Raw genomic sequence first — 12,827 nt, 5'->3', positions numbered from 1 at the left:
CCATCTATGTCACTTGTGTTTCAAAGCGTTAATAACATCAAAGTCATGCTTAGTAATCCATTTCCAAAAAAGAAGTTTCTTCACCTCTCCATTCAATCTAGGCTAATTTTGATATCCCTTATCTCCATATTCATTTTAGGAGTGCTCCTTAAACCTTTTTTTTTCTAATGTCTTCCTCCCAAGCTCTAGAGTTGAGTTGAGACATGAAGCAATCTTGATTCCCTACTCCTTCATGGCAATGCCCATGTGAGGCTACCTTATTTTTGCATCCCAACCTAGAAACTCTATGTTGAGTTATTCTAGTGAAACTCCCTTAAGTTGTGAAAATGCATTGATTTGACCATGACTATCCTTTGAAATGGGAGCTTTATTCCAAATTTTTTAAATCTAAGGTAGGTTCTTAAGCATGCTATCAAGGATTGTTAATTACTTTTGAGAGATTTTCTTATCCTTTTTAGTCACAATTTTCTATCATCCTTTTTGATCCACCCCTTTAGTTGCTTCAACACTTTTATCTTTATCGTTTGCAACATTATTAAGTGTTTCCACAAAAGGTGCTCTAGCTAGCTACTTTTCATGATTATTCTCTACCTCGATTTGTGGGTATTCTTAAAAATACTCATTAATCACAATGGCAACATGAACTAGCAAATCAACTTTAGAAAAGGTTATGTTGCAGTTCTCCCAAAATAGGAATGTTAATGTCGATGAAGTTTGGCTTCTCCTCCATTATGTTCCAAAGAAGAAAATGTAATTTCTCTAAGGGTTAGCAAGAGGGGGAATGTAAAGAGGTCTACTCAAGCCTCAAGAAAAAGATTCCATAAGTAGGCTAGGAGTTCCGAGAATTAGAAGAAGACTCCAATTTTGAGTATTTTTTACATTGCACTCTTATTATTAAATACCACCTTACCCCCTACCCCTATTATAGATCTACTCAACTTGGCATTATAATTTGAGAATCATGTGAAACAAGTTAGCTAAGTCAAGAGCTTTCAAAGCTTTCCTAGTAGAGAAAACCACTAACACTCTTATGTTAAAGTGCAATGCATTGCGATTCACCCTGTTTCCATTCAAGGTGACTCGCTTGATTATGCCATCCATTCTCTTATCCCTATTTTTGTTAAGCATTATTGGAAGGATTTTTGAAACTACTTGGGCATTGGCCTCCAAGTATAGTTTGACGCCTTCTTGTGTGTTGAGTGAGGCACATCTTCCTCCTTGCTAGCCTTGCCAAAGCCTTCAATGCCTTCTACTACTCCTTCGCTCCACTTTCTTTTGTGTGGTAGTGCTAACCATTCTTGATGAGCTCACATCCCCTACATAGTCCTTCATTGCCACATTAGAGCTAGATATTTTGCTTGGTATGGCCTAAGCAAGCTTCCATGTCCCCACTTGCATGGGCACATGCAATGTGGGATAGATACTCTTGTTGCTAATAAAATGTCTTGGTTTTCAATTAAGTTTTTACATTATTAAGCAACATGGCTTTCAAACTTCCAAATCTTATTATCATGATGAATTCCAATCCTTAAATCTTTACCTATCAAACTATGAGCTTTAGGATGGTTGCAAAATGAATATTTGGCTTCCTGCATTAAGAGGGCATGTCCTAGTTAATGATATCAAGAATGAATAGCATATATTTAAATATATAAAATTGTATTCATGTAAGAAAAATATCATGAAACATTGATTGTGATGACTGTGTCATTGTAATAAGAAAAATGATAATAAAATAAAACACCATTCTTCTATGTAGTGATCACTTGTCTTATCATATCTATGGTGCATTTTTTCTACACTCCTTAATCTCCAATATCTCCACCTACCCCCTCTTTCTCTTACTTCTCCTCATTGGCTCCCCGCTCCATTGTTTATGTTATTTCCCTATCACTCCATCCTCATCACATCGTGTCCAAAGCTTTCTCATCATGTAGTGACCCCCCGTTGCCTCCATCACATCCCTACCTCAGGGTAGATGTTAATCAAGTCCTTTTGTCCTATTCACACACCGGAACATGAGGACCCCACTTTGACAAAGCATTGATGAAAACCATTTTCACTCACCCTTCTACTCATGTTTATACTCTCTCAAGGAAGACATTTGTTACATGGAGTGAAGTGGAAACTTACTCTCTCAAAGAAGACATATGTTACTTTGAGTGAAGATAACAAGATCTTCAATACTTGAAGTCCTAATGTGTATTGCCTATTTTCCCTCAATGGGTTGTTAAAAATGCTTAACTCTAGATTTTCTTGTGTATCAACTTGGGATGAGTCATTTTTTCCTCTAGCTATGTGATAGAGTTTGCTAGCGGTCCTACAGGCTCTTAGTGTTTCTTTTTTGTCTTTCCCTTCTTGGCTAGTGTATCTAAGGGTCACTATGCTACATGGATCATTCTAATGGTCTCTCTTGACTTTGGCTCTATTTAGTCTTGTATGCTTAATTGATTTTGTGTCTAAGATCTTGTCTTACATAGCTACCCTTGGAAGGTTCTAGGCAATGTGCAAATGATAGAGTTTCTCAATGCTATCTTAGGGTCAACTATTAGTACTTTGAACTAAATCACTCTATATAATTTTTGAATGGAAAATCAAGTGCTTTTGAATAATAAGACTAGGTGTGACAGTTTCACAAAAACATTAATGGAGCAATTTATGATACATGAGCATATTTATACTTTGACCATGTGCACCTTCTTTACTTGTATTATTTGGTTTTGTGAGTTTCTTTATGCTGCATATATGCACATGCACTTTTCCTAATGCTAAACAGGTGCTAGACCTCACCATTTACTTGTGGCATTACGTGGGTAAGCGAGTATTGTTTTATAACTGAGGGGTTGGTGAGGCCATTGATGTAGTTCACTTTCCAGCAGCTCATCGCAACTATGTGCTAGATGGCTTTGTCTATCCTACGAAGGTGCATGGGATTCCTACCAGGGTTGATGCGGAGAGATTGTTATTTTTTTTACAGGTGATTGTTATTGTTTACGGGGTGCGGTGGTTTGGCATGGGCCAATGCAGAGGAGATGAGACATTACATGTATCTAGAGCTAGATGATGCCCTCTATAGGGAGTGTTTGTCCACCATAGCATGTGGACTGGTACCGCGCTAAGAGGGAGAGTGTTTTTCTTGAGAGACTCTAAACATTTCATTTTGTTGCTACTCTTATATGTTTATTATGTACTTCATCATGTGACTATAGCTTTTTTTATGACTATGCCATGTGACTATGCAGTTATGTTGAGAATATACCATTTTGGTTTTGTTTTCTTGATGTGTGTTCATGTATACCATGTTGCTTTTGTTTTTGTGTTTTTTGGATAGCTTTGATCTAAATGCAAAGTGTCATAGTCTTTTAGTAATAGTGAAGAATTGTTAATCTCTTTTTGTATCCATGAAAATCATGAACTAGGATCTTTTCTATTTTGGTTGATCATGCTATGAATCTATGCATGAAATTCATGCATGACCTAGGATATTTCCATATGGGGGTATGATGCATATATATATATATATATATATATATATATATATATATATAATGGGTACATTGCACGAAAAAGCTTGAAAAAAAAGATTGGTTGCAAAAGAACGAAAAGGAAAGCTCGCAAAAATAAAATCCCCTGACTAGCAGGGTTTTAATTAGAGCCATGGGCATATATATGTGGTATCCTAGGATTTTGGTTTGGTGTAAGGGCAATGGTCAACAATGGTGTTTGATGCTTCATATCTTCAGCTTGGGAGAAAGTGCACCATTGCCAACTTAGATTCTATAGCATAAAGACTTGTTTATCAAGACTATGTTGTTTGATGTTTTGTTAAATATATTTTTTGTGTAGGATACTTGCAATTATAATGTGATTTAAGTGCAATGTGACAAAAAGAGATTGTAGATCTAAATAGAAGTGTTGTTTGCAAGTTTCAAACACTTAACACAATGAGGAAAAAATGTATTTTTCATGTAACTAGATTACATTGTCATTTATTTTTTGATAGATGCATGTGTGTTTGTTTTTTGTTAGAATTGGGTAGCATTAAGAAGTAAGAGAGAACACATACAATTGACAAGAGAAACCTGGCAAAGTTTTTGGCCATGCCATTTGGGTTTAATAGAACATTGAAAGAAATTTCAACATACTTAAGGAATATGTCATGAAAATCCCAATAATGAAATCTCTTGGCTTCACCCAAGTGTTTGAGGTGGTTGTTAATGCAGTTGGACTTACCTTTGTGGAGGAGTCTTGATATAAGAAGGAAGATCCATGGCCTACAATCCTTGGAAGTTAAAACATTCTCTAAAGCTAACTACCTACCTTGAAATTATGGGGACACTCCATTGTCTTGTATTAATTAACATATACTAGCTTAAAGTGAGGATAAATTGCTCTCTCAGATCTCTCTCAATACCTCTCTCACTTCATGTTGTTGTTGTTGTTGTTGGTGCTCATGCTGCTACTTCTTCTTCTTCTTCTCTATACTCCTCAAGTGAAAGATAAGAAAGTTAGATGAAAGCCATGTGTATAAAGTAGACAAAATGATTGATCATTGAAGCTAGAAAAGGGACATGTATACAACATAGAAGAAAATGATTCATCGTAGTGAAAGGTGGAGAGAAAGATGGAACCACAAGCCAAGAAAAGAGCAAGTGCTATGGAGGTTCAAGCAAGAAGAGAGAGATTAGTATGTGGGAACTCTAACAGTCACAATGTGTCACCTACCTTTCCTTATTCTATTGCCACTAAAAGAATAAAGAATAAAGAATAAAGTGATAATAATGGGAGCCTCGCAACCTGCAGCGTACATGTGTGCAGGTCTATATATAAGTGAATGTAAGTAGCTAGCACAAATAACCTTTAATCCCTAACAAACTCCCACTTAAAGGAAAATGTATCTTAGTGAGGAGTAAAAGAAAAAAAAGAGGAAAAAATTACAACATGTATATAGAGTACAATAGGATGAGAAAAGACATCATCTCATTCTACGCCCATAAACTTCCTAAGGAAGGCATACCATTCCACCAAGAAACTTTAACTGAGTAGATTTGTAGGATTCATATTCATAGGAATCTTGATAGGCTCAATGGACTTGTCTTCTACCACCTCTATGATGAAGTGATAGTGCACCTCAATATACTTGGTCTTCACATAGAAGATTGGATTATGGGCAAACTTGAATGGCACTCATCAAATCTGAATGCAATGTGAGAGTCATAGTCATGCCAAGATCTGGAACTTGACAGCCTACTAACCATAGAGCCTCCTTGTAAGCCTCAGTGGTGGCTGCAATGTACTTAGTCTCAATAGTAGATAAGGCTACACATTTTTGTACCTTGGACATCCAAGAGATAGAATCTCCAACAAAAGTAAAGATATACCTAGGGATAGACTTCCTACTGTCTACATATCGTACATAATCTGAGTTAGTGTAATCCACGATTCCTGTCCTGTCTACTATGGAAAATCTATATGCTTGTTTTACCTTTAAGGGGCATCTCATGATACCCTTCACGACATCCCAATCTTGCCTACAGGTGTAGCCATATAACGTGCAACAACTTCCACTTTAAATGCTACGTTAGGATGAGTGGCTATCATGATATATATCAAATTGCCCATTGTAAATGCATATGGAACCTTGGCTATCTTAGCCCTCTCACAATCTAATTGTGGACAATCCACATTACTAACCTTCACATGAGAAGGTAAAGGACAACTAATAGGTTTACCATTCTGCATATGGAATTACTCAAGTACTCTGTGAATGTACTTCTAGGATAAGTAGATAAGTCCCTTAGAGAAATTATGCATAATGTGTATACAAAGTATGTATGAGGTATATCCATGTCCTTCATCTCGAAGCTCTTCTTGAGTTGAGTCTCTAAGGCATCTAGCTCAGCATGAGGATTTTCAGCTATAAACATATCATCAACATAAAACACCAAGATAATAAGGCTACTATATCGGGCCTTCTTCATGTATAAACATAGATTCATATAATGCATGAATACCATGTGAATGCATAACAACATCAAACTTATGGTACCACTCTCTAGGTGACTACTTAAGCCGATAAAGACTCTTCTTCAATTTGTATACTAGGTACTTTGTGCCTCTTTCCACACTTAGATTGTTACATATAAATATCATCATGTAGGTCCCAATGTAGAAAAGTTGTCTTAAAATCCATATGATAAAGTTTCAAATTCAACTGAGTAACCAAGGCCAAGACCATCATAGGGTAGTTATCTTGGTCATATGAGAGAAAATCTCTTCAAAATTAATTCCCTTTTCATGCTTAAATCCCTTAACAACCAATTTGGCCTTATATGCTAACTTAGGGTGACTAGGAGTACTCTTCAATTTGTACATCCACTTGCATGGCTATGCATGCTTTTCATCAAGCAAGGAAACTAAGTTCCATGTATGGTTCTCTTGCAGAGCGAATCAAACTCAAACTGTATAGTCCTCTCCTAAGAATGAGAATCATCTCTGTGCATAGCATCCCCATAAGTAAGTGGCTTAGTAGAGTTTGTCACTATAATGTAATCCATAAAGGGTATATAATGATTTGGTAGACATGAAGCTCTAGCAAAGCATATGAAAACTAGTAGTGGGGCCTGTACAGCCTATTCTCTCTATCCAACATCATGATCTTGCAAAACAGGCGAATCTTGGGTCACTATAGCAAGTTGTCTCACTAGGACTAGCTATATTGTAATATGAGGCTTCTATTGAAAAATTCCCCTATGTATCTCAATTACTTGTTTTGGTCTCATATGCATCTTTTTCTCATGAAAAATAACATCATGGCTATGAACAAATTTCCAAGCATGTAGATCTCAAAGAAGATAGCCCATCTCACCTATATTCCCGTATCCAAGAAAAATGCATTTGATAAACTATAAATCCAAATCATTATGCATATCTTTGGGGATATAATAGAAAGCCTCACATTCAAAGACTCGTAAGTGTGCATACGAGGGAGGTTTACCATACCATAACTCCTTTGCAACTCTACTACCAACAATAGTGCATGGGGATCTATTTATGAGATGTATGGCAATAGTAATTGTGTAGCCCAAAAGTACTTTGTAACACACACACACACACACACACACACACACACACACACACACACACACACACACGATTGGCTTTTTATTTTTACAAAGCAAAAAGTACAAGATGCAAATTACATAAGTTAGATACATAACTACAATATGCCAAACCATAAGGACATCGGACCTAGATACCATGATTAGTGCAAGTATAAAAAAAGCCTTGTAATGTGGTGTAGCAAGTGAGCTTGGGACACTATAAAGTAGAAAGCACAAGCTATAAATCACTTAAGTCAAATGCATGACTACAGTAATGATGGCATCCCTTTAGTGCCAATCCACAAGGATGTGAGATCCAAACACCATGCTTAGTGTAGGCATAAGAAAAGCCTTGTATCATTGTGTGCTAAGGAAGCCTGAGACACTGACACAAAGTGAAAAGCACAAGCTATAAACCACTTAAGTCAAATTTCATGACTATACTAATCGTGGTGTCCCTTCAGTGCCAATCAATGAGAATATGGGACCTAGACACCATGCTTAGTATAAGTATGTGTGCCAAGCAAGCTTGGAACACCAACACAAAGTAGAAAGCACAAGCTATTACTACTTAAGTCAAATGCATAACTACACCAATCGTGGTGTCCCTTCAGTGCCAAGCCATGAGAACGTGGGACCCAAACACCAGGCTTAATGTAAGCATAAGGAAAGCATTGTATCATTGTGTGCCAAGCGAGCTTCTGACAGCAACACAAAGTGGAAGGTACAAGCGACAAATCACTTAAACACGTGATTGCATCAATCCATGGTGTCGTTCCTTTAGTGCCACGCCATGAGGATGTGGGACCTAGACACCATGCCTAGTGTAGGCATAAGGAAAGCCTTGTAAGGATATTGACACCAAGTAGAAAGCACAAGTTACAAATCACTCAAGTCAGATACATGACTACACTAATCATGATATCCGTTCAGTGCCAAGCCACAAGGATGTGAGGCCCTAGATACAATGCTTAGCCAAGCCACAATGATGTGGGCCCCAGACACAATGCTTAGTGCAAGCATAAGGAAAGCCTTGTATCTTTGTGCCCCAAGCGAGCCTGACATAAAGTGAAAAGTACAAGCTAAAATCCACTTAAGTTAGATGCATGAATTCTACACTAATCCATGATATCCCTTTAGTACCAAGCCATGAGGACATGGGACCTATACACCATGCTTAGTGCAAGCATAAGGAAAGCCTTATATCTTTATGTGTCAAGCGAGCTTGGGAAACCGACACAAAGTGAACTCCTTGATGGGATCGACAAGAGGTCTCACTTGAAAAAAGTAGCTAAAGGAGAAAAAAATTGCTACAAGAATCAAGAACCAAAAACCTATGTATTGTCGTTTGTCACCAATGCGTTCTCACAAGCCACAAGCCATAGAGTACCTGGTTTGGAACCACCATGTCATAACACAGAAGATGTGTAGTTATGATTTTTGAACAAAGTTCCTTACCCATGGGAGGATGCAAAGGAAAAGGGCAAGCATCTTAAGCAAGATGAAGTCTGCTACTATCTCCAGAAAGTGAAAAAGCCTTAATTTAGCTTCAGTCGACCGTCGCTTGTCTACCATGATAATCCCTTTCTTACTCTTCCCATTGATGAAATCAGGGCCTTTTTTGATAAGCTGATGCGCAAGGGTATCCTTGAGATAAACATCTTGGACTTCTTCTCCTACTTATTCTCTTGTGATCATCGCACATTGGCATCATTTCCATCCTCTTCTTCAATGTCATCGAAGAACCTGGTCTCTTGTGAGTAGATGGAAGGGTCCCTGTTCTTGATTTTGCCCAGTGCTTTGAAGAACCGAGCCTCAGTTTGGGTGGGGAGGAGGCCATTGTCATCATCATCATCAGAGGATTTATACAAGGAGGCCACCATCCTCTGCTTTTTAAGCTGTTGCAGCCTGTGCAGAGCCTTTTGTTTCTTGATATGCTCAAGTTTGGCTGCATCTCTTACGATCATGGTCCATAATATGACATCTATGGCCTGTTTTATTTGACAAGCATGTAGTTTCATGGCATGCTAAACATAAATAATTTTCTTTTACAAATTCAACACATGGCACTTGTCCTCAAATAGGACATGACCAAAAAGCACATCTAAATATGGCACATAGTCTTCACTCTTCATGTGTAAGCCCACACTTTCTGACAATTTAATAGTGTTTTTGCTTTTATTGGCACCAACAACATACTGCTGTAACATTTTGTTAAACTTAGTAGATGCAATTCCAAGCTTTTTCTTTGCTCCAAAATTGTTTCTCAATTTCTCTAATCTGCTTCCATTATTCCACCTGCCTACACTGACATAAATATCTGCCATCAATAGGTAAGCAGATGCATTTTCTTGGTTTGCCTCCACAAGTTGCTGAGAGCATAATTGTTGTAATTCCACATTTCCATAAACTTTATAGGCCATGAGCAAAGGTATTACAACTACCCTAGATGAAGGATGCTATGAAACATCAATGAATTTCACAGCCTCATAAACATTCCCTGACCTCACAAAAAGGTCAACCATTAACCAAAGCTACTAAGGTTTCACTCATTGGAGGACATTGCATAGCTACAACAAATTTCCCTACCTCATATACTTCTCCTCATCTTGGCAAAAAGATAAACCATACAAACACAATGATCTACATCAAGTTTGATTCTATGTATATCTGTCATCACTTTGAAATACTCTTGGCCGTTGGGAATCAAATTGGCATGGTTGCATGCAGTAAGAAGACAACTGAAGGTGATTGAACTTTGCTTTACACTTTGCTGTTGCATTTTCTCAAAACATTGTATAGCCATGTAACCTTCATGGTTTTCACTGTATGTCTTGATCATTATGTTTCAAGCTGACCCACATTTGCCATACATGTCTATCAACATGTCCCCCACACAATGTTCTTTTTCTAAACCTGATTTTTTAGCATGAACATGTATCTCTTGCCCTTTTTCTAATGCTCCAATGTTTCTACAAGCTCTCAAACAGAGAATGAACGTGACAACATTTGTAGATACACCTTCAAAACTCATCATTTCAAAGCAGTTGAGCACTTTTGATCAAGGTCGTGGTCAACGTATCCTGAAATCAGTGTAGTTTAGGAGAATGCATTTCTGGCACGCAGCTTATCAAATATGCAATGAGCCTCTGCAAGTGAGGAGAATTTCCAAAACAAATCAACCAACATAGTTCCTACACTTCCAGATTGCCTATATTGCCACAGGCTTTCAAGCATGTGATGAACATAACGGTGTCTATATACACACCTTCTGGCTGCATTTCTCTGAAACATTGGAGTATATTCTCATCACATCCGTGTTGAGCATAGAAAGCAAAGAGTGCAGTCCACGAGATGGTATTTTGAATTGGCAACTTATCAAACACTTGTTTGGTTCCTACAATTAGTTTGCATTTGCTGTACATATACACAAGAGCTCTACCCACCATAAAAAGCTCTGTTTCTAATGCCTTTTTGGTTATTTCATGATGCATTGTCCATCCTCTATCCAAGGTTTCCAACTTTCCACAAGCTTTCAAATTGCAAGAATATGAGATATGACCAGGGGTCTTCAAGCTACATTTGTTGCAAACAAATTTCTGTTTCCTTAGCAAGCCCACATTCAGCATAACCTACTCTCAATGTGTTCCACACATGTATGTCTTGATCTGGAAGCAAGTTAACACTTTCTCACCTGCTGCAACCAAACCACATTTACACATCTACTAGTATACAGCTCACATGAAGGTCTGTTTCTAACCCTACTTCTCTATCCAGACATGTAATCTCTTGTCTATTTCTAAAGCTCCTCTGGTTGTGCAAGCTTTCAAACATGCAAGCAATGTCCTCTACATTTGGTTTGATTTGATATTGTTCTATCATTGCCTTGAAATACTCCTATCCCTTGCAGACCAAGCTAGCATGACTGCATGCAGCAAGGAGACAAGTGAATGTAACAACATTTGGCTTCACATCCTGATGTTGCATATTCTCAAAGCATTCTATAACCATGTTAACCCCATGGTTCTTACCATATGTATTAATCATTTCATCCTAAGATACCACATCTTGAACATGCAAGTTGTCAAAAACTTCAGATCCTTTAGCAATCGAGCCACACCTACCATACATATTTACCAAAATGTTACCTAGATAAAAATCTCTTTCTAAACCAAATTTATTGATCTCAGCATGTATCACCCGGCCTAATTCCAATTCTCTGGCCATGCTGTAAGCTTTCAAGTAGACTGCAAAAGTGACAGTATCTGGAAACACCCCTTTCAGCTGCATCTCCTTTAAATGGTTCAGCATTTCATCATCCAGGTTTTCTTGAGCATATCCTTCAATAAGAGCATTCCATGTAACTGCATCAAGAAATGGCAGTTGGTCGAATACCTTGCATGCTTCACCAAGATAGTCACATTTCATATACAAATCTACCAATTGCAATACCCATATAAAGCTTTCTTTCCAATCCTCATTTAATGCTTTCATCATGTATTTCAACCCCCCTCTCTACATCGATTATTGAAGCACAAGCCTTTAAGGCATAGACATATGCAGCATGGTTAGTAGTGTCCTGAAGATGCATTTGTTTTGAAAGCAGACTCTTGCTTCCTCTCACGAAGCCTATTTTCAGCATATCCTGAGATTAAAGAAGCTAGCACTGCATCTTTAACTGAGATTCAGTCAAAAACATGGTGCACTTCCAAAAGATGCCCACATTTGATGTGCATATCCACCAGTGTGCTTGCCACACATAGATCTGCTTCTAGTCCTCTTTTGACTATTTCCCCATGCAAGATTTGCCCTGTTTCGGAAATCCCTTGATGCAGAAGAGCAGGCTTTCAAGTTGCAAAGGAATGTAATAAAGCTAGGAGCTATAACTTTGTGTTGCATTTGATAAAACAAGATTTCCACTTACTTAGCAAGCCTATGCTCAGCATATCTGGAAGTTAATCCATTCTACGACACAGCGTTTTGGATGGGCAACCTGTCAAAAGCATGGTGTGTTTTGGCAAGCAAACCACATTTGCCATATGAGTCCATCAGACTATTCCCCACAAGACGACTACTAGTAAACAGATCCTTTTCTGAGGCCCTGCTGAGTGATCTCATGGTGCACTTCAAGGCCTTGCTCTGCTTCTCTGAGGCGCAAGCAAGCATTGAGCAAGGCCAAATACGTGCATCAGTTGGGTTGGGTGAGATTATTGTGCGCCATCATGCGGCAAGTCATCAGAGTCAAGATAGGTAGAGATGCGGCATGTCGAGGAGTGCTCGTTGTGGTTAGCCTGCCTGTCGATTGTTTTGCGTGCATCGAGGAGGCTACTGCAATCAGCGAGGAGGAGGACAAGATGCTTGCTAAGGATGGGGAGGGTTTCCAGCTGGTGCTCACAGTAGGCCAGCAAGATCTTTAACCCAAACTGGTAGTTTGTCAAACACGTCTAAATTGGATGCCTGCTGCTTTCACACTTGACGGACGGCGGACAGTTTATGAATGCATGAGTTCCACCTTTTATCATCGGTGGCGGATTGGCTTGATGGTTAAGGCTCCAATATAACATGATTGTTGGTGAGATTGGATCTTGGATTCCACGGTCATGCCGGATTACACACATTGACTCCACAAACCTGTAGTGAAGCTCTGTCCCGACTAGTATGAAACCTACTTCAGTTATTGGCCCACGACTTGAAGACCTTGTTGGTTTATGCTAGCTCTATATG

The 12,827-nt window shown here is 38.4% G+C and overlaps 2 protein-coding genes across 2 annotated transcripts; both read right to left on the bottom strand.

Moving 5' to 3' along the window:
* Positions 1–8,136: 8,136 nt before the first annotated feature.
* On the bottom strand, positions 8,137–12,617 carry LOC148024872 (pentatricopeptide repeat-containing protein At2g33760-like). Its single transcript, XM_087694545.1, has 3 exons — positions 12,028–12,617; positions 8,973–11,467; positions 8,137–8,879 (listed from the first exon to the last, which is right to left on the bottom strand). The coding sequence occupies exons 1-2, from the start codon at positions 12,047–12,049 to the stop codon at positions 11,157–11,159; spliced, it is 333 nt and encodes a 110-aa protein (XP_087550671.1). The 5' UTR covers positions 12,050–12,617; the 3' UTR covers positions 8,137–8,879; positions 8,973–11,156.
* On the bottom strand, positions 9,152–9,526 carry LOC148024873 (pentatricopeptide repeat-containing protein At1g08070, chloroplastic-like). The gene has a single exon (XM_087693624.1). The coding sequence runs from the start codon at positions 9,524–9,526 to the stop codon at positions 9,152–9,154; it is 375 nt and encodes a 124-aa protein (XP_087549750.1).
* Positions 12,618–12,827: the final 210 nt, after the last annotated feature.

The sequence above is a fragment of the Lygodium microphyllum genome, chromosome 15, assembly GCF_053477565.2.
Source record: "Lygodium microphyllum isolate KBCC chromosome 15, Lygodium_microphyllum_v1.1.10, whole genome shotgun sequence".
Lineage (NCBI taxonomy): Eukaryota > Viridiplantae > Streptophyta > Polypodiopsida > Schizaeales > Lygodiaceae > Lygodium > Lygodium microphyllum.
Note: the sequence above shows the minus strand (reverse complement) of the source record. Positions and strands in the feature narration are given on the sequence as shown.